The sequence below is a fragment of the Pistacia vera genome, unplaced genomic scaffold (assembly GCF_008641045.1).
Source record: "Pistacia vera cultivar Batoury unplaced genomic scaffold, PisVer_v2 Contig405, whole genome shotgun sequence".
Classification (NCBI taxonomy): domain Eukaryota; kingdom Viridiplantae; phylum Streptophyta; class Magnoliopsida; order Sapindales; family Anacardiaceae; genus Pistacia; species Pistacia vera.
Window position 1 is genome coordinate 1220466 of NW_022196230.1, and position 25071 is coordinate 1245536.

The 25071-nt window shown below is 38.1% G+C and overlaps 3 protein-coding genes across 3 annotated transcripts; all 3 read left to right on the top strand.

The window, feature by feature from the left end:
• The first annotated feature begins 315 nt into the window (after window positions 1-315).
• LOC116142094 (auxin-responsive protein SAUR64-like) lies at window positions 316-754 on the top strand. The gene has a single exon (XM_031427545.1). It carries the CDS (start codon window positions 344-346, stop codon window positions 752-754), a length of 411 nt encoding a protein of 136 aa, XP_031283405.1. The 5' UTR covers window positions 316-343.
• Window positions 755-7198: 6444 nt separating this feature from the next.
• Window positions 7199-7609, top strand: LOC116142103 (auxin-responsive protein SAUR62-like). Its single transcript, XM_031427553.1, has one exon. The coding sequence runs from the start codon at window positions 7199-7201 to the stop codon at window positions 7607-7609; it is 411 nt and encodes a 136-aa protein (XP_031283413.1).
• Window positions 7610-9205: 1596 nt separating this feature from the next.
• LOC116142102 (auxin-responsive protein SAUR64-like) lies at window positions 9206-9619 on the top strand. Its single transcript, XM_031427552.1, has one exon. The coding sequence runs from the start codon at window positions 9206-9208 to the stop codon at window positions 9617-9619; it is 414 nt and encodes a 137-aa protein (XP_031283412.1).
• The last annotated feature ends 15452 nt before the right edge of the window (window positions 9620-25071 follow it).

The following is a 25071-nucleotide window of genomic DNA, read 5'->3' on the forward strand; positions in this document are numbered from 1 at the left end:
TTGATTTCAGTTTTCTCTTAGGAATTAATTACTTAACCTAAGTGGCCCTAAGAATTTTAATGCAACACTCATGGCAGAAGAAAACAAATGCATAACATCCAAGTAATAGTATCCGACATGGGGTATTCATGCTTAACAATAATAAAAACATATTCTCTATATCCAAACCATCTATCTAGTTGATGATCACATGGCCTTGTTTCCAACCAACACAACACAAAGAAGGCAACAATAAGTGATCCTGGCCAGACTTGTATATATATATGTAACAGCTGACCACAAAAATAAGCTCTATAACGCAAACTTGTAGCTTGTCCAAGGTCGAAGTCTAATATTTCCAATCATGATCAACCCAAAAGGGCTTGTTGAATTGGCAAGAAAGTGGCAGAGAATGGCTTCTGCAAAGTGTAACAGAATCTCGTATCCAAGAAGTTTTGTTGCTAATAAAGGGCATTTTGTTGTGTACACAACTGATAAGAAAAGGTTCATGGTTCCCTTGGAATACCTCAGTCAAAATGTCTTCAAGGAGCTTTTAAGAATGTCTGAGGAAGAGTTTGGTCTTCCAAGCCATGGAGCCATCACTTTGCCTTGTGATAGTACTTTCTTGGAGTATGTCATTTCATTGGTCCGAGGACTCATGCCTGAAGAATTCGAGAATGCTTTGCTCACTTCCATAGCAACATGTCACTACTCGGCATCAACTTCTCTTGTTCAAGCACAAAGCCACCAACAAACACTCTTATTTGGCTATTGAAATTTGTTGATAGAAATGACTGTAGATATATTGACTGTAAACAGGTTATACACTTATTGATGAAGTATTTTTATAAACGCAATTTCATTTTTTATTATTAACCTTGTAAATCTAAAATGAAAGGTTTTCTGTCATGAATTGACTGTGAATGAAAATTGTCATTTTCTGATAAATATTTACAGTAGCTCATAGTAACTTACTTCCTGAACCGGTAAATGCAGATTGTAAATTTACCGAATCATTTAATTTTATTCGAGTTTCCTAAGATCCATTTAATGAGTGAACCTAAATTAAACTCATGATACTCAGAAAAAAATCTGCATGTAATCTGTTAAACTCATGAAAGTAGAGAAAGTTTAACTAGGCCTAGAGGGCAAGATTTCTTGAATCTGGCCAGTTCCAAAGTCCTAATTATAGGGAAGCTAAGTTTGTTATGTTCCCTCCATATAATTGATTCTCCATCTTAATTTTTCTTCTCTATTTCACTTTTTGCAACAAGGTTCTTAACTCGTGATGATCTTCAGCTGGAATCAGTGTCTGGTAAATTATTATTTTACTTCAAGAAGATCATCTCACAGTTGCTATTAACTTCTTAACCTGCTTTGAATGTTGTTCCACTTCTCATGAGTACTCTCCTAGCTTATATTGATTCTTGTAGTTCTTAGAGAGGATCTATAACCTCTGTAACTTATTGTTATAAACTCTTTCTTAGTCCACAGTAACTGCATTGATAAATCACAGAATTCACTATAAGATACATAGGACAGTAAGAAAAGACAAGCAAAATCCTTGGGAAAAATATTCTGAGAATGGGGCTTGGCAAAATCATTTGTTGCATATGAGGAACATTATGTGCAACATAATGAGCTTAGTTGATGGAATCTTGGCTAGTGAATATCTAAATAGACAAAATTATTTCCATAATTTGATTCAAGTAGTTGGTTTGAAAGAAGAAGCAGCCAAATTTCAAATCATGGTAATATGTGTTGAACGTTGATGCATGGCTGGAAATGCAGCAGTTTATTTAAAGTTTTTGAATGTGTGTTGGCAGCAAAATCTGAACTGAAGTTTGCCAGGGGTGTATTTGATATGCTGCATGTTTTGCTTATTTTGTAAAAGTGTGATATGCATTCCAGATTGTAAGGGATGTTCCGATGCAGCAGTTGGTAGTTGATATAAGTGTGTGGCTTTAGATTAATTTAAGTTATTATATGTCTGCACAGTAGGTATAAGTCAGTGTTAAACTTTGCTTTATTAGCTGTAATGTAAACATTTTTCGAAATGCAGAAAAACACAAGTTGATTCATTCAGTTTTAGCTCTCTTTCTTTTCTTTGTTAAACTCCAGTGCATAAACAATAACATGGTATCAGAGCCACTTTGATTCCAACCAAAAAACTGAAAATTTCTTCTCCAAAACAACTCATCCAGCTCTCTGAGAAACTGCATTGCATTAGACCTGGTTTCTCTTAAACAAATGACTACTCCAACAGCTTCCCTTCTACCTCCTGTGTTCAACGGTGAACACTACCATATTTGGTCAGTCAAAATGAAGGCTTACTTGAGGGGCCAAGGACTCTGGCAGTATGTAGAGGAAGAGAGACAACCCCCTCAACTGGGACCAAGTCCCACTCTCAACCAAATTCGAATGCATGAAGAGGAAGCATCAAAGGCTCCAAGAGCCCTGTCCCACATCCACTCAGCTGTCACAGACCTTGTTTTCACAAGGATTATGGCATGCGAAACAGCCAAGGAATCATGGGACAAGTTGAGGAAAGAGTTCATGGGAAGTAACACTACAAGAAACATGTAGGTTTTGAATTTCAGAAGGGAGTTTGAATCTTAATTTAAGAATACAGGAGGCTGAGAAAGTGAAAGAATATGTTAACAGGCTGATGAACATTGTCAACAATCAGATTACTCGGAGTGGAGATGTTAGACAGCAGAATAGTGGAGAAGGTAATGGTGAGCTTGCTGGAAAGGTTTGAAGCCAAAATCTCATCCTTGGAGGACTCAAAGGACCTAACTCAGATCACATTGACTGAGCTGGTCCATGCTCTGCAGGCACAAGAACAGAGAAGGCTCTTAAGGTTAGAGGATGCAAATGGAAGGGGAAATGTTAGCAACCTATAAGGGCAAGACTGGACAAGGGAACTGTAGGAAGTTTGCTGGAGAAAGAAGAGGAAAAGAAAGGGCTAATAACTAGTGGAACAAAACTGGTGGGATGAAGAGTTTTCCAGCCTGTTCTCATTGCAAAAGGAAAGGGCATGCAGAGCACAAATGCTGGTTCAGACCTGGTATACAATGTAGAGCCTGCAAGCAGTTTGGCCATGTTGAAAGAGTGTGCAAAAACAAGGGAGAGCAATCCCAACAGCAAGCTCAAACAGCTGATGAACAACAGCCAATGCAGGAGACAAAACAGCTGTTTGTGGCCTCATCAAATCTGGTCCAAACCTGTGATGATACATGGCTAATTGACAGTGGGTGTACACATCACATGACACCATACTTGAGCTGCTTTGTGAATATATATCACTCTCATCGATCAAAGATTAAAGTTGGGAATGGAGAGTGTGTGGAAGCAAGAGGCAAGGGAGATGTTGCAATCCAAACTCCAAAAGGTACAAAGCTAATCTCAAATGTACTTTATGCACCTAATATAAGTCAGAGTCTTTTGAGTGTGGGACAAATGTTGGAAAGGAATTATGCACTGCATTTTCAAAAACTGCATTATTCAAGACAGTGAAGGTAATGAGATTTTGAGAGTGAAAATGGTAGGGAAAAGCTTTCCAATAATGTGGAAAGTTACACCACACACAGCATGCAATGTTAGAGAGGATGAAACTGAAATGTGGCACAAGAGATTAGGCCATGTACACTATAGAAATTTGAGTGAAATGCAGTCTAAAAATCTAGTCCAGAATCTGCCTATTGTTGAGCAGCAAAGAGGTGTGTGCAAAGTGTGTCAACTAGGTAAGATGAGTAGGAAACCATTCCCAGTGAACCAAGCTTGGAGAGCCTTTGAAAAACTCCAGCTTGTTTACTCGGATGTATGTGGCCCCATGCAAACCTTATCACTCAATGGGAGCAAGTACTTTATATTGTTCATAGATGATTGGTCTAGGATTGGGTGGATTTACTTCCTAAGATAGAAAAATGAGGTGGCTGGAACATTCAGAAAATTCAAACTAGAAGTAGAAAATTTGACAGAAAAATCCATCAAAATCTTGAGAAGTGATAATGGCACTGAATACACTTCTCAAGAGTTTGAAAAAATCTGCACTGAAGTTGGAATAAGGCATGAATTCAGTAGCCCATACACTCCACAACAGAATGGAGTTTGTGAGAGCAGAAACAGGACAGTCATGGAAATGGCAAGGTGCTTAATGGCTGAGAAAAATCTTCCCAAACCATTTTGGGCAGAAGTAGCAAACACAAGTGTCTACCTACTTAACAGAATTCCCACCAAAGCCTTAAAAAACCAAACATCTTTTGAAGCATGGACTGGAGTCAGACTAGCAGTGGATGAACTGAAGATTTTTGGAAGCCTTTGCTACGTCCTAGTGCCATCTGCAAAGAGGACTAAGCTGGAGGATAAGGCTGTGACTGAAATATTTATTGGCTACAGCAGCCAATCCAAGGCCTACATGATTTACCTTCCTGACTCTAGAAAAGTGGTGGTGTCCTAAGATGTTAAGGTTGATGAGAGAGGAGTTTGGAACTGGGAAAAGGGTAGAGCTGATGTAGATACACAACCTCAATTGAGTGAGGTTCAACCTAATCAAATTGAAGAAGATTCAGGGGAGGAATCAGAAGAAGAAGTTGCTGTTAGGGGAACCAGAACACTGGTTGATGTGTATGACAGGTGCAACTTAGCACAAATGGAACCTACAAGTTATTTAGAGGCTGCACAATCAGAATCCTGGAGGAGTGCCATGAAGGAGGAGCTTGCCATGATAGAAAAAAACCAAACCTGGAAGCTGGTGGACAGACCAGAAAACAGAAAAGTTATTCAGGTGAAATGGATTTTCAGAAAAAAGCTGAATCCGGATGGGTCAATTCTGAAGCATAAGGCCAGGCTTGTAGTTAAGGGATTTGCTCAGCAGTATGGAGTGGATTTCCTAGAGACATTTGCTCCTGTTGCACGGCATGACACCATTAGGCTGCTACTTGCAGTGGCTGCTCAATTCTCCTGGAAAGTGTACCAAATGGATGTAAAATCCGCCTTCTTGAATGGCTGATTGAATAAGGAAATCTACATTGAACAACCTGAAGGGTATGTGATCCAAGGAGAAGAGGGAAAGGTGTATTTGCTTAGGAAGGCCTTGCATGGCCTAAAACAGGCTCTAAGGGCCTGGTACAGCAGGATTAATGACCACCTGCTGAACTTGGATTTTGTTAGGAGTCCAAATGAACACACTCTATACATTAGAGAAGCTGAAGATGACTTGATGATCATTTCTTTGTATGTGGATGATCTTCTAGTAATTGGGAGCAATCAAACTCAAGTGGATGAATTCAAGAAATCCATGCAAAGTGAGTTTGAAATGACTGACTTGGGTGGAATGTCTTACTTTCTTGGAATGGAGATTGATCAACAAGTGGATGGGATCTTTGTGAATCAAAAAAGGTATGCAAGTGAAGTTTTGAAAAAATTCTGCATGGAAAACTGCAAACCAGTAAATCTGCCTTTGGTTCCAAACTTAAAGCTGTCGAAGGATGAGGATGTTAAGAAGGTTGATGAAGGATTGTACAAGAGTTTAATAGGGTGTCTGCTGTATTTGACAGCAACTAGGCAGATTTGATGTATGCAACCAGTTTGCTATCCAGGTTTATGAGTAATCCAATTGAAACACACTTCAAAACAGCAAAATGGGTGAGGTATGTAAAAGGAAGTATTGATTATGGGGTGTGGTTCAAGAGATCAGAAGACTTCAGTTTAGTTGGTTATTCGGATAGCGATTGGGCTGGTTCGACAGATGATATGAGGAGCACTTTAGGATTTGCATTTTTCCTGAATCATGGTGCTATCTGCTGGCTTTCCAGGAAGCAGGAAACTGTGGCTCAATCCACAGCTGAAGCAGAGTATATATCCGCTGCCGCAGCTGTGAATCAAGCCATTTGGTTGAGAAAAATCCTTGATGATTTGAAGCTGAAACAGAACAAAGCTACTGCCATCATGTGTGACAATCTATCTGTAGTAGCTATGGCCAAGAATCCTGTGCAACATGGACACACAAAGCATATAAAAATAAAGTTCCATGCAGTGAGGGAGGCTGAGCAAAATGGTGAAGTGAAACTGATGCATTGCAGGAGTGAATTGCAAGTGGCTGACATTATGACCAAAGCTGTCTCCAAAGCCAAGTTTGAAGAATTCAGATTCAAACTTGGTTTTTCCAGCCAACCATCAAGGAGGAGTGTTGAACGTTGATGCATGGCTGGAAATGCAGCAGTTTATTTTAAGTTTTTGAATGTGTGTTGGCGGCAAAATCTGAACTGAAATCTGCCAGGGGTGTATTTGATATGCTGCATGTTTTGCTTATTTTGTAAAAGTGTGATACGCATTCTAGATTGTAAGGGATGTTCTGATGCAGCAGTTGGTAGTTGATATAAGTGTGTGGCTTTCGATTAATTTAAGTTATTATATGTCTGCAAAGTAGGTATAAGTCAGTGTTAAACTTTGCTTTATTAGCTGTAATGTAAACATTTTTCGAAATGTAGAAAAACACAACTTGATTCATTCAGTTTTAGCTCCCTTTCTTTTCTTTGCTAAACTACAGTGCATAAACAACAACAATATGTTTGCCTTTTGTTGCTTTCTCTGTCTCGTTTGTGTACAGTATCTAAATCATTTAGTCTAACATGGACACTTACAATAGTTTTGCATTGATAGTCACTGCACAAGGAAAGCACATGGGCTTGTGCCTTGCAATTACTGCTCTAAAAATTTGGCAGATTCTTCTAACCTTGTTGGTTTACATAAACATGCAAGATTTTGTGGCTCTGACCATATCTAGTCATTGGGTCCTACTTTTATCAAGTGATTTTTGTCTGAAATTATCAAAACATGGTTTTTGGATAAGCATATGATTTAGTTTTATTTCTATTTTCATAGGAAATTAATTGCTTAAGTTTAAGTGGCTCTTTGTGTAAGAAAAGAAATGCATAACAACCATGTGCTACTGCCCTACATGCAGCGTTGATGCTTAACAACAATCAAAATCTATGGCCGATATCCCAACCACCTATTCAGTTACTGATCACATGGCCTTATTTCCAATTAACACAACGTAAAAATGATAACAATAAGTCATCATGTCTATACTTGTGGATATATATAGCACAGCTAGCCACTGACTTCTGCACAGCTCATAGTTGTGCTTAAGATTAATAAGCTCTATAACTCAGAGTTTTAGTTTGTTCAAGTCTCATTCTGATTTTTAATCATGATCATCTCAAAGAAACTTTATAAACTGGCAAGGAAGTGGCAGAGAATGGCTTTGGTAAAGCATAGGAGAATCTCGTATCCAAGAAGTGTAGTTGCCGGTGAAGGCCATTTTATTGTGTACACGACTGATAAGAAAAGGTTCATGGTTCCCTTGGAATATCTGAGTCAAAATGTCTTCAGGGAGCTCTTGAGAATGTCCGAAGAAGAGTTTGGTCTTTCAAGCGAGGGAGCAATCATATTGCCTTGTGGTAGTACCCTCTTGGAGTATGTCATTTCATTGATCCAACGACACATGCCCGAAGAGTTAGAGAACGCTGTGCTCACTTCCATAGCAACATGTCGCCACTTGGCATCGTCTTCTCTTGCTCAAGGACAAAGCCATCAACAAACACTTATTTTTAGCTATTGAAACTTTTTGGTAGCAAAGATTCTTTTGTAGACTTATTGACTGTAAACAAATTATACATTTAACTTTTTGATGTGATGTAATTTCATTCATAATTTTTAATCTTGTGAATCCAAAAGGAAAAATTTTCCTTTCACGAATTGACTGTGAATGAGAAATGTTATTTTCGATTAAATATATCTAGTAACCAACAACAACTTCATTTTTTGGTGAATGCAAATTTTCATTTTACTGAATTCCTTTAAATTTATTCAAGTTTCTAGAGATCAGTTTAATCAGTTAACTTATTAAATACATAATACTTATAAAAGCAGGGCTGCATATAAGCTATGAAAGTTATAAAGGTAGAGGAGATTTAATGAGGACTGGAGGGAATGATTTCTTGAAGCTGAGTGATTGCCATGTCCTAACTACAGGGATTAGGGAAGGTAAAGCTTGACTACATTTTCTTGAATAACTGACACTAGGTATGTTCCCTCCATATGATACATTCTCAATCTGAATTTTCATTTTCTATTTCACCCTTTTCAAACGATTTCTTAGTTCCTGATCTCCATCAGGAATTAACCTTTGTTGAAAGTAGTTCTACTTCTTGTGACTTTTTTCCTAGCTTACATCGACTATTTCGGTTCTTAAAGGGATCTATAACTATTGTACTTTATTTCATGCACTCTTTTCTGGTTTGATAAATAACAGACTTCACTACAAAGATGCATAGAACATGGAGAAAAGACAAGAAAAATCCTTAGGAACAATATTCCAAGGAATGGGGCCTGGCAAAACTAACTCATTTGTTACATCTGAGGAACATTATGTGTAACACAACCAAATTGATAGAATCTTAGCAAGTGAAGATCTAAAGATGACAAAATTATTTCCATAATCTTATCCAAGCAGTTTGGTTTGAAAGTGGAAGCGGCGAATTTCCAAATTATGTTACATTTTTGGCCTTTTGTTGATTTTTCTGTCTTCAGTATCTCAGTCATATAGTCTAACATGGATAATTACAATAGCTTTGCATTGATAGTCTCAGCATAAGGAAGCACATGGGCTTGTACCCTGCAATTCCTGCTCTAAAAAATTGGTAGATTCTTCTAATCTTGTTTGTTTGCACAAGCATGAAAGATTTTGCGCCTCAAACCATATCTAGTCAGTAGGTCGTGATTTTCTCAAGAAGATTTTGGTCTAACATAATCTGAACATACTTCCAAAAACAACATGATTCTGTTTGATTTCTGTTTTCTCTGGGGAGGTTTAATGCTTAACTGGGCCTAAGAATTTTAATGCGTTCCTTATTGGCAGAGGAAAATATGTGTCACAACTAAAGTGATATTGGCCTACATGGGTGTTGATGGTCAACAATAATCTAAACATATGCTCAATATCGCAACCACTTATTCAGGCGATGATCACATGGCCTAACTTCCAATCAACACAACACAAGGAAGACAACAATGAGTGGTCCTGGCTATACTTGTGAATATATATATATCACAGCTGCCCGCAAACTTCAGCACAGCAAATAGTCCTGCTTAAAAACACAAGCTCCATAACTACTGGAGTTCTAGTTTTTCCGAGGTCTAATTCTAACTTGCAATCATGATCAACCCAAAAAGGCTTATTGAACTGGCAAGGAAGTGGCAGAGAATGGCTTCTGCAAAGCGTAGGAGAATCTCGTATCCAAGAAGTTTTGTTGCTGATAAAGGCCATTTTGTTGTGTATACAACTGACAAGAAAAGGTTCATGGTTCCCTTGGAATATCTCAGCCAAAATGTCTTCATAGAGCTCTTGAGAATGTTTGAAGAAGAGTTTGGTCTTCCAACTCAAGGAGCTATCACATTGCCTTGTGATGGTACCCTCTTGAAGTATGTCATTTCATTGGTCCGAGGATGCATGCCTGCAGAATTAGAGAAGGCTTTACTCACTTCCATAGCTACATGTCACCAGTTGGCATCATGTTCTCTTGCACAAGGACAAAGCCACTACCAACAAACACTGATATTTGGTTATTGAAAATATTTTTATAGCAATGACTCTGTAGACTTATTGACTGTAAACAGATTGTACAATTAGCTTTTGATGTGATGTAATTTCATTCATAATTTTTAGTCTTCTTAATCCGGAAGGAAACTTTTTTCTGTCAGTATTGACTGTGAATGAGAAATGTATTTTTCAGATGAATGTTTCTTGTAACCAATAGCAACAAACTATTTGTACTAGTGAATGCAAATTTTCATTCTACTAAATTCCTTAAAATTTATTTGAGTTTCTATAGATCAATTTAATCAGTTACCGTAGTTTACTCAGAAAAGCAGGGCTGCATATAAGCTGTGAAACTTATAAAGGTACTGAAGATTTAACGAGGACTAGAGGGAATGATTTCTTGAAGCTGAGTAGTTGCAATGTCCTAACTACAGGGAAGGAAAAGTTTGACTTGAATAACTGATTTTAGTTATGTTCCCTCCATAATCTTTTTCTATTTCACTCTTCGCAACAAGATTCTTAACTCCTAATGATCTTGATCTAATTTTAGTTTCTGGGATATAATATTAATCTTTAGGAAGAAGTCATCACACGGCTGCTATTTATTTAAGTCATTTTTTTCTATGAACATCTTAACCTGTATTGAAGGTAGTTCAATTTCTTAAGACTTTCCTCCTGGGTTATATCAAATTTTTATCTCTTAGAGAGGATCTGTAACTATTGTACTTAATAATAGAATTCACTTCGTAGATACATCGAACAGTAAGATAAGACAAACAAAATCCTTTGGCAAAATATTCCGAGGAATGCGGCTTGGTAAAACTAACTCATTTATTCCATATGGGGAACAATATGTGCAACATAATCAGCTTGATGGATTCTTGGCAAGTGAAGATCTGAAATAGACAAAATTATCTCCATAATTTGATTCAAGTAGTTGGTTTAAAGAAGAAACAGCCAAATTTCATATCGCGGTAATATGCTTGCCTTTTGTTGCTTTCTGTGTCTCATTTGTGTTCAGTATCTAAATCATTTAGTCTAACATGGATACTTACAATAGCTTTGCATTGATAGTCACTGCACAAGGAAAGCACATGGGCTTGTGCCTTGCAATTACTGCTCTATAAATTTGGCAGATTCTTCTAAGATTGTTTGTTTACATAAGCATGCAAGATTTTGTGCCTCAAATCATATATAGGTAAGTAATCATATATAGTAATTAGGTCCTGCTTTTATCGAGAAGATTTTGGTCTAACATAAGCTCAACATACTTTGAATAACAACATGATTTTGTTCGATTTCTGTTTTCTCTTGGGAAGTTTAATGCCTAACTTAAGTGGGACTGTTGAAGCATTGATAATTTGATGGAAAATTCAGTTAAGTCAGTTTATTTTTGAATGAGTGTTTGGTGCCAAGCAGCAGATGCATTCCCTCTTTTCTGCCGAAATTGAAGCTGCTGGAGTTGTTAACTTTTGTGTCATGTTTAGGTGTATTTAGTGTAAGATAAGTTTGTATTAAGTTACCAACTTTGTTTTTGAAATTTAAAAGTTTGAATGGTTGTTGTAGTTGGTAAAACAGTAAGCTTTGTTGTGTATATATTGCAAGTTACAGTATAATGAAAGAGTGCAGTTCACTTTCAGCATTTTTTCTCCTTTTCTTTCTTAGAGTTCTCCGGCCAAAAACCAACAAATGGTATCAGAGCTTTACACCAAAACAACCTGAAATCTCTCTTACACTTAGTCATCAACCTTTACTCAAGAACACCTCCCATTTTCAGCCCAAAACAACCTGCATCTGCACCTTTGTTTACCCTGCGTCAGACACGAAACTTGAGACAATGGCTGCTCAATCAGCCCTGATGTCACCTCCAGTATTCAATGGGGAGCACTACCACATATGGGCTGTAAAGATGAAGGCCTTCCTCCGAGGTCAAGGGCTGTGGCAGTATGTGGAAGAAAATAGATAGCCACCTCCTTTAGGACAGAATCCTACCCTGAACAAAATGAGATTGCATGAGGAAGAAATAGCCAAAGCAGCAAGAGCTCTCTCCCACATTCATGCTACTGTAACAGACCTTGTATTCACAAGGATCATGACATATGAGACTCCAAAAGAGGCATGAGATAAGCTGACAGTGGGTGGTTGACAGTGGGTGTACAAACCATATGACACCACACTTGCAGGATTTTGTGAGATTAAACTCAGCACATCGGTCTAGGATTAAAATGGCAAATGGTGATTATGTTGAAGCAAAGGGGAAGGGAGATGTTGCAATCCAAACCTCCACAGGTACAAAACTCATCTCAAATGTTTTATATGCACCCAAAATTACTCAAAGCCTCCTAAGTGTAGGACAAATGTTAGAAAACCATTATGTTTTACATTTTGACAATCAAATCTGTCAAATTTTAGATAGTAAGGGGTGTGAGTTAATGAGAGTCAAAATGGTGGGAAAAAGCTTTCCCATCAAACTGAAAAAAACTGAACATAGGGCCTTCAGTGTAAAGGTAGATGAATTTGTAAAGTGACATAAGAGACTTGGTCATGTCCATTACCAAGGTCTCAAAGAAATTCAGACCAAGAAGCTACTCCATAACCTGCCTGAATTAGAGGAGAGTGATACCATGTGCAAAGCTTGTCAACTTGGCAAGTTGAGTAGGCAATCGTTTCCCGCAAATCAAACCTGGAGAGCAACTGAAAAACTGCAACTTATTCATACAGATGTGTGTGGTCCCATGGAAACCTTGTCATTAAATGGAAATAGATACTTTGTGTTATTCATTGATGACTATTCTAGGATGTGTTGGGTGTATTTTTTGAAGCAAAAAGGACAGGTTGCTGGTGTATTCAAAGAGTTCAAGCTTCTGGTGGAAAATCAGGCAGAAAAAACCATAAAGATCTTGAGAAGTGATAATGGTACAGAGTACACCTCTCAAGAGTTTGAGCAAGTGTGCAAAGATGCTGGAATTAAGCACCAATACAGCAGCCCCTACACTCCATAGCAAAATGGAGNAAAAAACCATAAAGATCTTGAGAAGTGATAATGGTACAGAGTACACTTCTCAAGAGTTTGAGCAAGTGTGCAAAGATGCTGGAATTAAGCACCAATACAGCAGCCCCTACACTCCACAGCAAAATGGAGTCAGTGAGAGGAAAAACAGGTCAGTTGTAGAGATGGCTAGATGCATGGTGGCTGAGAAGAGATTGCCAAAGAAATTTTGGGCAGAAGCTGTTAACACAGCAGTTTTTCTGCTCAATAGGCTTCCCACAAAAGCCTTGGACAGCAAAACACCCTATGAAGCATGGAATGGAGTTAAACCAACAGTAGAGAGGCTAAAATTTTTCAGGAGTATATGCTACATTTTGGTTCCAGCAGCAAAAAGGTCCAAGCTAGATGAAAAGGCATTAATTGTTATCTTTATAGGCTATAGTTGTCAATCTAAAGCCTATAGGGTATATGTTCTAGAAACCAGAAAAATTCAGATTTCAAGGGGTGTCAAGATTGATGAGGATGGAGTATGGAATTGGGAAGAAAACAAACCTGATGTAGAGACAAAACCAGGCTGGACAGAAGCTGTACATGAGCAGATTTTTGATGATGTTGAGAGTGATGTGGAAGATGAAATTTCAGTTAGAGGTACCAGACCTTTAACTGAGATTTATGAGAGATGCAACATGGCCTCACTTGAGCCAACATGTTACTTTGAGGCTGCAAAATCAGAGGTGTGGAGAGTGGCCACGAAGGAGGAGCTTCCAATGATTGAAAAGAACCAAAATTAAAACTTGGTAGACAGACCTCAAAACAGAAAAGTGATCTAAGTTAAATGGATTTTCAAGAAGAAGCTTAATCCGGATGGTTCAGTCCTCAAGCATAAAACAAGGCTGATTGTCAAAGGCTTTGCTCAACAGCATGGAGTTGATTTTCTGGATACCTTTGCACCAGTTGCAAGGCATGACACAATCCGGCTACTACTTGCAGTGGCAGCCTAATTCTCATGGAAAATATTTCAGCTGGACATCAAATCTTCCTTCCTTAATGGGTGGCTAAATGAGGAGATATATGTTGAGCAACCGGAAGCGTATGAAGTCAGGGGAAAGGAAGACAAAGTGTATCTCCTAAGAAAGGCCTTGTATGGCCTTAAACATGCACCTAGGGCCTGGTACAGCAGAATAAATAATCACTTGCTGAATTTGGATTTTGTAAGAAGTCCAAATGAACATACATTGTATGTTAGGGAGAATGATGAAGCTATTATGATCATTTCCTTGTATGTTGATGATTTACTTGTGACAGGGAGTAAGCAAACTCAGCTTGAAGAATTCAAGAGGTCCATGTTTGAGGAGTTTGAGATGACAGATTTAGGAGAAATGGCTTACTTTCTTGGAATGCAGGTTCATCAAAGTTCAGCTGGGATTTTTGTTAATCAAGAAAAGTATGCGATTGAAGTGTTGAAGAAGTTCAATATGGAAAATTGCAAATCGTGGAGGTGCCTCTGGTTCCAAATCTGAAGCTGTCAAGAGATGAAAATGCAGAAAGGGTTGATGAGGGTCAGTTCAGAAGCTTGTTGCTGCTTGTTAATCTTACAGCAACAGCCAGACATCATGTTTGCAACTAGCCTACTGTCCAGGTTTATGAATCACTAAAGAAACACATTTTAAGCTGCAAAAATAGTTATCAGGTATGTGAAAGGGAGCACGCTTTGGAGTTGGTACAGGAGGTCAGAAGACTTCAGGATCAGACTTGGTGTTTCCAGCAAAATTATCAAGGAGGAGTGTTGAAGCATTGATAATTTGATGGAAAATTCAGTTAAGTCAGTTTATTTTTGAATGAGTGTTTGGTGCCAAGCAGCAGATGCATTCCCTCTTTTCTGCCGAAATTGAAGCTGCTGGAGTTGTTAACTTTTGTGTCATGTTTAGGTGTATTTAGTGTAAGATAAGTTTGTATTAAGTTACCAACTTTGTTTTTGAAATTTAAAAGTCTGAATGGTTGTTGTAGTTGGTAAAACAGTAAGCTTTGTTGTGTATATATTGCAAGTTACAGTATAATGAAAGAGTGCAGTTCACTTTCAGCATTTTTTCTCCTTTTCTTTCTTAGAGTTCTCTGGCCAAATACCAACAGGGACTAAGAACTTTAATGCATCCCTTTTGGCAGAAGAAAACAAATGCATAACGACCAAGTGATTATGGCATACATGGGGCTTGATGCTTATTGCTTAGCAATAATCAAAACATAATTGATGATCACATGGCATTTCTTCCAATCAACATAACATAAAGAAGGCAAAAATAAGTGAACTGGGCTATACTTGTGAAATTATATATATCACAGCTGACTGACTTCTGCATAGCACAATTAGTCCTGCTTAAAAACATAAGCTCTATAACTCAAAAATTCTAGTTTGTTAAAGGTCTAAGTCGGATTTCCAATCATGATCAGCCCAAAAAGGCTTGTTGAATTGGCAAGGAAGTGGCAAAGAATGGCTTCTGCAAAGCATAGGAGAATCTTGTATCCAAAAAGTTTAGTTGCAGATAAAGGCCATTTTGTTGTGTATACAACTGATGAGAAAAGGTTCATGGTTCCCTTGGAATATCTCAGCCAAAATGTCTTCATAGAGCTCTTGAGAATGTCTGAAGAAGAGTTTGGTCTTCCAACTCATGGAGCTATCACATTGCCTTGTGATAGTACCCTCTTAAAGTATGTCATTTCATTGGTCTGAGGACACATGCCTGCAGAATTAGAGAAGGCTTTACTCACCTCTATTGCAACATGTCACCATTTGGCATCATCTTCTCTTACTCAAGGACAAGGCCCAGCAAACACTTATATTTGGCCATTGAATTTCTTTTTGTTTTGATAGCAATGACTTTGTAGACTTACTGACTAAAAACAGATTACGCAATTTACTTACTTGCTGTAATTTTTAATTATGTAAATCCGAAAGGAATTTTTTTTTTCCCTTTCTTGTATTGACAGTGAAGGAGATTTGTCTAATAACTGATGCGAGTTATGTTTCTTCCATATGATATATTATCAATCTTCAACTTTCTTTTTCTATTTTAGTCTTTGCGCCAAAATTCTTAACTTTCAATGGTCTTTTTCTTTGATGATATAAAATAATTCGTTAGGAAGAAGTCATAACTTTACATGGTTACTTAATTAATTTGAGTCCTTATTTCAATGAATTAACTTCCTAACCTTTATGAATGTAGTTCTACTTCTTATGACTTCACCCCTAGCTTATATCAATTTTCGTGGTTCTTACTGTAGATCTATCACCTTTGTACTTTATCATGCTGTTTTTTAGGTCCAAGAAGTGCATTGATAAATAACAGAATTCACAACGAAGATACATAGAGCAGTAAGAGAAGACAAGAGGAATCCTTAGGAACAATGTTCCGAGAAATGGAATCTTAGCTAATCTTAAAAAAAAAACAAAACTATTCCATACTTTTATTCAAGTACTTTGGTTTGAAAGAGGAATCAGCCGATTACCGAATCATGTTAATTTATTTGCCTTTAGTTGGTTTCTGTTGAAGGTTGATGCTGTGCTGGAAGTCTGGTTTGCCGAATGTATGAAAGTCTGAAAATATTTTTGCTGTGCATGGACGTGCATGGGGTTGCTTCACGGTTCAGTAGTCTTAGTTTTGAGTGGTTTAGCTGAGATTAAGTAAAAGTCTCTGATAGTTGTTGAAACAGTAAGTGAAAGTATGTTATATGCAGACTTTTGTCTAATGAAAATATCATCCAGTTTTTCATTCCTCTTTCTCTTTTCCTTGCACAACCGGCATTATCAAAAACTAACATGGTATCAGAGCTTCATTAACCAACGATCATCTAGCAAGTTCACTCGAAAAACTCGTCCCAAATCACCATCAAACTTCAAACTTCCCGCAAGAACAAAACTTTCAAAACTGCAACCAGTTTTTGTGCATGGCTACTCGATCTGCTTCTCTCTCACCTTCAGTGTTCAATGGGGACTAGTATCACATTTGGGCTGTTAGAATGAGAGCCTACCTAAGAGGGCAAGGGCTGTGGCAATATGTGGAAGAGGAGAAACAACCACCTTAACTTGGTCCAAACCCAACTTTGAATCAAATGAGAATGTATGAAGAGGAAATGTCCAAAGCTCCAAGAGCTCTTTCTCACATACATTCGGCAGTAATAGACCTTTTATTTACTAGGATAATGGCGTGTGAAACTGCAAAGGAAGCTTGGGATAGACTAAGAGAAGAGTTCATGGGAAGTGATACAACCCAAAACATGCAAGTCATGAACCTGCGCAGAGAGTTTGAAATGTTGAGAATGCAGGAGGTAGAGAAAGTTAAAGAGTATGTAGATAGACTCATGAGTGTGGTGAACAAAATCAGACTGTTAGGAGTTGAGATGAGTGACAAGATAATAGTTGAGAAAGTGTTAGTCAGCCTTCCGGAAAGGTTTGAGTCCAAGATATCTTCCTTAGAGGATTCAAAAGATCTCTCCCAAATCAGCCTCACTGAATTGGTTCATGCCCTACAGGCCTAAGAGCAAAGAAGGTTGATGAGGTAGGAGGACTCAAATGAAGGAGCTATGTTGGCTACTCAAAAGGGAGTGAATATGCAGGGAAGTAATAGAAAATATGCTGGGGATAAGAGAGGAAAAGAGAGAGCTGGTGGACAGTGGGAAAGGCAGAGTGGAGGAAGAAATTATCCACCATGTTCCCACTGCAAAAAGAAGGGACATCCGGACAGCAAGTGCCGGTTCAGGCCTGGGATTCAATGCAGGGGATGCAAGCAATTTGGCCACATTGAGAAAGTGTGCAGGAACAAGGCTGCACAGCCACCATAGCAAGCATAAAGTGCAGATGACCAGCAGCAGACCAGTGAACCAGAACAACTATTTGTAGCTTCATGCTACTCAATGCAGACCAGCAAAGATGTTTGGCTGATAGATAGCAGATGCACTAACCACATGGCAACAAATGTGGAGATTTTTGTTAGACTGGACAGGACCTATAGCTCCAAGGTTAAGATTGGAAATGGTGACTATGTGGAAGCAAGAGTGATTGGAGATGTGGCAGTCCAAACTCAGGCAGGAACTAAGGTTATTTCTAATGTTCTATTTGTACCTGAAATTGCACAAAATTTGTTAAGTGTAGGCCAAATGTTAGAGAGAAATTATACCTTGCATTTCCAAAACCATTCATGCATTATAAAGGATAGTGAGGGAAATGAGTTGTTGAGTGTTAGGATGCTGGGTAAAAGTTTTCCTTTGGACTGGAAAAAACCAGAAAACTCAACATTAATCACCAAGGTTGAAGAGTCTGAGTTATGGCATAGAAGACTTGGACATTTTCACTATCTTAGAATTAAAGAACTCAAGTCAAGGGACATGGTTTCAGACCTGCCCGAGATAGAAGAGAAGAGGACCTTGTGCACAGCCTGCCAGCTTGGAAAACTCAGTAGGCCATCATTCCCTTTGGATCAAACCTGGAGAGCAAGTCACAAGCTGCAATTGATCCACTCGGATGTGTGTGGACCAATGAAGATTGAATCTTTAAAAGGCAGCAGGTGCTTTGTACTCTTCATTGATGATTTCTCAGGGGTGACTTGGGTTTATTTCTTGAAGCAGAAAAATGAAGTGGCTGTTGTGTTCAAACAATTTAAGTTGCTGGTGGAGAATGAAGCTGGAACTTTGATCAAAACAGTAAGGAGTGACAATGGAACAGAGTACACTTCAAATGAGTTTAAAAGAATTTGCAGCCTAGCTGGAATTAAGCAGCAGTTCATAGCACCATACACCCCTCAACAGAATGGTGTTTGTGAAAGAAGAAACCAAACCATTATGGAAATGGCCAGGTGTATGATGGCTGGAAAGAACCTCTCTAAAGTGTTCTGGGCAGAAGCTGTTAATACAGCAGTTTTCCTGCTGAATAAGCTGCCCACCAGGGCAGTCAAACTTCAAACACCAATTGAGGCTTGGAGTGGAGTCAAGCCAGCAGTAGGAAACCTAAAAGGATTTGGAAGCATAGCCTATGTGATGATCCCAGCCAGCAAAAGGTCCAAATTGGATGACAAGGCAGAAATTGGGATATTTATAGGCTACAGCAGCAACTCTAAAGCTTATAGAGTTTATGTTCCTGAGTCCAAAAAGATTGTAATCACAAGGGACATAAAGGTTGATGAATGTGGAGTCTGGAATTGGAAAGAAAAAAAGGTTGATGTGCAAACTGAATCAAGTCAGAATGAGAGAAATGAGGGACTGATTCAAGAGGCAGATTCAGATGAGGAAGATGATCATGCTGTTAGAGGAACAAGAACTTTGACAGATGTGTATGAAAGGTGCAATGTGGCAGTGGTGGAACCAAGATGCTATTTTGATGCTGCAAAATCTGAATTGTGGAAGGCTGCAATGCAGGAAGAACTAAGCATGATCAATAAGAATCAAACCTGGAAATTGGTACCAAGACCTGAAAAAAGAAAAGTCATTCAGGTTAAATGGATTTTCAAATTGAAAATCAACCCTAATGGCTCAATCTACAAGCACAAAGCAAGGCTGGTGGTGAAGGGTTTTGCACAGCAGCCAGGCATTGATTTTTCAGAAACTTTTGCCCCGGTTGTTAGGCAAGACACAATCAGGCTGTTGTTGGCTCTTGTAGCTCAGTTCAACTGGAAAATTTTCCAGTTGGATGTCAAGTCAGCATTCCTGAATGGATGGATTTCAGAGGAGCTGTATGTAGAGCAACCCGAAGGCTACAAGGTTGAGGGAAAGGAGGACTATGTGTACCTACTGAGGAAGGCCTTGTATGGTTTGAAGCAGGCCCTTAGAGCCTGGTACAGCCGAATAAATGATCATTTGTGTAGCCTTGGTTACTCAATAAGTCCTAATGAACACACTCTCTATATTAGGAAAACTGAGAAAGGAGTGGCTGTGATTTCCCTCTATGTTGATGACTTGTTGGTGACAGGGAGTAATCCTAATGAATTGGACCAGTTTAAGTTGGATATGCAAGCTGAATTTGAAATGACAAATATAGGATTGATGAAGTACTTCCTTGGCATGGAGATAAATCAGGCTGCTGGTGAGGTTTTTGTATGTCAACAAAGGTATGCAACCGAGCTTCTCTTGAGGTTTGGAATGGAGAATTGCAAACCAATGAATACTCCACTGGTTCCAATATGAAATTAAGCAAAACAGATGGTGCAGAGAGGGTAGATGAAGGGAAATACAGAAGCTTAGTGGGAAGTTTGCTGTATTACACAACCACCAGACCTGATCTTATGGTCACTGCAAGTTACCTCTCAAGGTTTATGAGCAACCCAAGTGAATTGCATTTTAAAGCTGCCAAACATGTACTGAGGTATGTGAAAGGAACCAGCATGTTAGGCATTTGGTTCAGGAAATCTGAAAGTCTGAAGCTGTTGGGATACACTGACAGTGATTGGGGTGGATCCCTAGATGATGCAAGAAGCACCTCTGGTTATGTGTTTTATCTAAACAAGGGTGCAATCAGTTGGCTGTCAAGGAAGCAGGACACTGTGGCACAGTCTACTGCTGAAGCTGAATATGTCTCTGCTGCAGCAGCAGTGAACCAGGTTGTGTGGTTGAGGAAGATGTTGGATGATTTGCACCAAGTGCACGGTGGTCCTACGTTGATCCTATGTGATAACCAGTCAGCTATAGCAATGGCAAAGAATCCTGTACTCCACGGCAGAACTAAGCATATTAAGATAAAGTATCATGCTGTTAGGGACGCTGAACAGTGTGGAGAAGTGAACTTAATTCACTGCAGAGGGGAAGACCAAGTTGCAGACATCATGACAAAGGCATTGTGCAAATCCAAGTTTGAAGCCTTGAGGCTAAAACTTGGTGTTTCTAGCCAAAGCACCAAGGTGGAGTGTTGAAGGTTGATGCTGTGCTGGAAGTCTGGTTTGGCGAATGTATGAAAGTCTGAAAATATTTTTGCTGTGCATGGACGTGCATGGGGTTGCTTCACGGTTCAGTAGTCTAAGTTCTACTGTAATTTTTAATATTAATCTTTGTATTTATTGACTCAGCCTTTTTGTAATGAAGTTGTTAGTTTTGAGTGGTTTAGCTGAGATTAAGTAAAAGTCTCTGATAGTTGTTGAAACAGTAAGTGAAAGTATGTTATATGCAGACTTTTGTCTAATNTCACTACATGGAACTTGATCTTTATGTGTTTAGTTCTCCCATGATGGACTGGATTCTTAGCCATAGCGACAGCCGATTGATTATCACACATTATCACAGTAGGATGCTTTTGTTTCAGCTTCAAATCTTCCAACATTTTTCTCAGCCAGATAGCCTGATTCACAGCAGCTGCAGCTGAAATGTACTCTGCCTCTGCTGTGGATTGTGCAACCGTTTCTTGCTTCTTCGACATCCAGCAGATTGCACCATGGTTCAGGAAGAAAGTATACCCTGAAGTGCTTTTCATGTCCTCCACTGAACCACCCCAGTCACTATCTGAAAAACCAATTAAACCAAAGTCTTCTGACCTCCTGTACCATATTCTAAAGCTGGTGCTCCCTTTCACATACCTGAGCACTCTTTTTGCAGCTCTAAAATGTGTTTCCTTGGGCTGATTCATAAACCTGGACAGTAGGCTTGTTGCAAACATGATGTCTGGCCTAGTTGCTGTAAGATATAGCAAACAGCCAACCAAGCTTTTGTACTATCCCTCACCAACACTTTCTGCATTTTCATCTTTTGACAGCTTCAGATTTGGAACCAGAGGCACATCCACTGATTTGCAATTTTCCATATTGAACTTCTTCAACACTTCAATCGCATACTTCTCTTGATTAAGAAAAATCCCAGCTGAACTTTGATGAACCTGCATTCAAGAAAGTAAGCCATTTCTCCTAAATCTGTCATCTCAAACTCATCAAACATGGACCTCTTGAATTCTTCAAGTTGAGTTTGCTTACTCCTTGTCACAAGTAAATCATCAACATACAAGGAAATGATCATAATATCTTCATCAATCTCCCTAACATACAATGTATGTTCATTTGGACTTCTCACAAAATCCAAATTCAGCAAGTGATTGTTTATTCTGCTGTACCAGGCCATAGGTGCCTGTTTAAGGCCATACAAGNTCTCTGATAGTTGTTGAAACAGTAAGTGAAAGTATGTTATATGCAGACTTTTGTCTAATGAAAATATCATCTAGTTTTTCATTCCTCTTTCTCTTTTCTTTGCTCAACTGGCATTATCAAAAACTAACAGTTTCTATGTTTCTGTTATTTTCAGAATCTAAATCATATATTCTAACATGGATAATTACAATAGCCTTGCATTGATAGTCACAGCACAAGGAAGTACATGGGTTTGTGCCCTGCAATTTCTGCTCTAAAAAATTGGTAGATTCTTCTAGTCTTGCTTGTTTGCACAATTATGCAAGATTCTTCTTATTCCTAATCTTCATCAAGAATTACTATCTGTTTGATAATATATAATATAATTCTTTAGGAAGAAGTCATCACACAGGTGCTGTTAAGTAAATTTTCTATGAATTTATTGAGCTTCGTCGAAACTAGTTCAAAGTAAGTTCCTTGATAAATAATAGAATCCACTATGAAGATACATCGAACATTAAGAATCTGTAACCAACTTATTGTGACTATCACTATGACTTCTTTTGAGTTTCTTCCTAGTTTATGTCACCTCTTTTGGTTCTTATAGACAGGGCCGGCGTAAGGGGTAGGCAGGTGAGGCACCTGCCTAGGGCCCCAAAAAAATGGGGCCCAAATTTTTTATAAATTTTTTCTTTTTTTGAATATTTTACAAAAATGAAAATGGTTTATAATTTTTTATCTAAACCAAGGGGCCCCAAAAAAAAAAAAAAACCAAAAAAGCCCAAATTTATTATAAACTTTTTACATATATTCTTACCAAAGTTTAACAAAATAACAAGTTTGTACCTCTAGTTTTATATATTCTAGTTTATACCCCTAAATTAATACATTGAATCTCTTTTAACAATGGAAGACTAAAATAGTCATTTACATATCTCAAATTACTCACCCCCAATTCAATCCCAAAATTTGACATTCACATAAATCATCTTCAGCCCTCTTCTGCTGCCAATGGTTTGGAGTTGATTTCGGTCAATTTTGGTTTCGGTCGATTTTCTCACCAAAATAGACCGAAATCATCATTTTATCATTTTCCAACCTTGATAGCTCTCGATTTGACTAATTTTTGATGAATCTCGCAACCCAACTCCACCACACGACAGCCATTTCTAGCCTTTTTGGCATGTACCCGACATTGTTGGCCTTCCCTGACACCACCATCTTCCTCCCCTCAGCCCTCTCACCAAAACCCCTATCATACCTTATCCGTTTACTCTGCCAATCGCCGGCTATCGATACCTTTTGGGCCGTGACTTCTCAAGCCTTTTCTTATCAATCTTGGCATTGGAAATCACCCATTTCACCACCCATCACTTCTCCAACATCTACTCTCCAAAACCCCCCACCAACCTAAACTGTGGTAGCTGCCGATTGTTGTCTACCTTTCCTAGTGATTTTTCATCTCAAAAGGCAAAAAAAAAAAAAAAAAAAAAAGAAATAATTTTTTAATATATGTTTATATTATTAGAGGGCCCCAAAGTAACTCTTGCCTACGGTCAAAATGTTCTAGAGACGGCCTGCTTATAGAGAATCTATAACCAACTTACTTGTCATGTACTCTCTTTTGGCCCAAAGTAAGTTCCTTGATAAATAACAGAATTCACTATGAAGATACATCGAACATTAAGAAAAGACAAGCAAAATCCTTAGGAAAAATATTCCAAGAAATGGGGCCTTGTAAAACTATCTCATTTGTTCCATATGAGGAACATTAAGTGCAACATAATCAGTTTGATGGATTCTTGGCAAGTGAAGATCTAAAATACACAAAATTATTTCCATAATTTATTTCAGGCAGTTTGGTTTGAAAAAGGATGCAGCCAATCTGCAAATCATGTTAATTTGTTTGCCTTTTGTTGCTTTCTATGTCTCCTTTGTGTTCAGTATCTGAATCATATAATTTAACATGGAAAATTACAATAGCTTTGCATTGATTGTCATAGCCCAAGGATAGCACATGGGCTTGTGCCTTGCAATTCCTGACCTAAAAGGTTGGCAGATTCTTCAAACCTTGTTTGTTAACATAAGCATGGAAGATTTGTTCTAAAACCGTATCTAGTCATTAGTTTTTATATAAAATTTGCAGAACATGGTGTGGATAACCATATGATTTTGTTCTATTTCTATTCTTTTAGGAAATTAATTGCTTAACCTAAGTGGCCCTAAGAATTTTAATGCATCCCTCTTTGCAGAAGAAAAAGAATTTTAATGCATCCCTCTTTGAGAATGTCTGAAGAAGAGTTTGGTCTTCCAACTCATAGAGCTATCACATTGCCTTGTGATAGTAGCCTCTTGGAGTATCTCATTTCATTAGTCCAAGGACGCATGCCTGCAGAATTAGGAAAGTCTTTACTCACTTCCATAGCAACATGTCACCACTTGGCACCATCTTCTCTTGCTCAAGGACAAAGCCACCAACAAATACTTATATTTGGCTATTCAATTTTTTTTTGACAGCAATGACTAGTAGACTTACTGACTGTAAACAGATATACATTTTTATGAACTTTTGATTTGATGTAACTTCATAAGTAAAATTTTTCTTTCATAAATTGACTGTGAATGAGATTTTTAATTTTTGTTTTCTAGTAATTATAGTAACTTGCTACCAATTCTGATAGATGCAAATTTCATTTTAGCAAATTCATTTTAATAATTCAAGCTTCCTGAGATCTGTTTAATCAGTTCCCTTAAATTAAACTCATAGTACTCAGAAAGCAGAGCTGCATTCAATCAGTTGCCTAATTATATGTAGTTATGTTAGTTTTGTTTCTCCCATAGATATTCTTTTTCTTATTTCACTCTGCAAAAAGATTATTCCTCCTGGTGATCTTCATCTACATTTAGTATCTGGTGATGTAATCTTCTTCAGGAAGAAATCACCACAGTTCCTTCTAAGTCATTTTTCAATTAAATTCTTAACTTTTGTCGAAGGTAGTTCCACTTCTTGTGAGTTTTCTCCTAGTTTATATCAACTCTTGTGCATGGCTTTAGAGAGTACCTATAACCATCACCATAACTGATAGGGGCTGCTTTGTTCTTTACCATAAGACAGAAGAGATGTGCTCCTATGAAATGTTAATTTCCAGGCGTCTACTAACAGCCCACACGGGTATTTCCGTATAACTAACTAGATTCTTTTGCATCGAAAAGTTCACAATGGAAGGATCTGTATGGCTAAAGCCTAAAGGTTTTGTCTTTGTTTCTCAATCATTTGCCTATATAAGCAACATACTTTATGCTTCTAATCATCAAACTAGTACCATTTGATATTTAACAAATCCAAAAATCTTTTTCTCTCCCTGATAAAAGTTATAGACGCCTAATATACTGAGTGAGGCAGC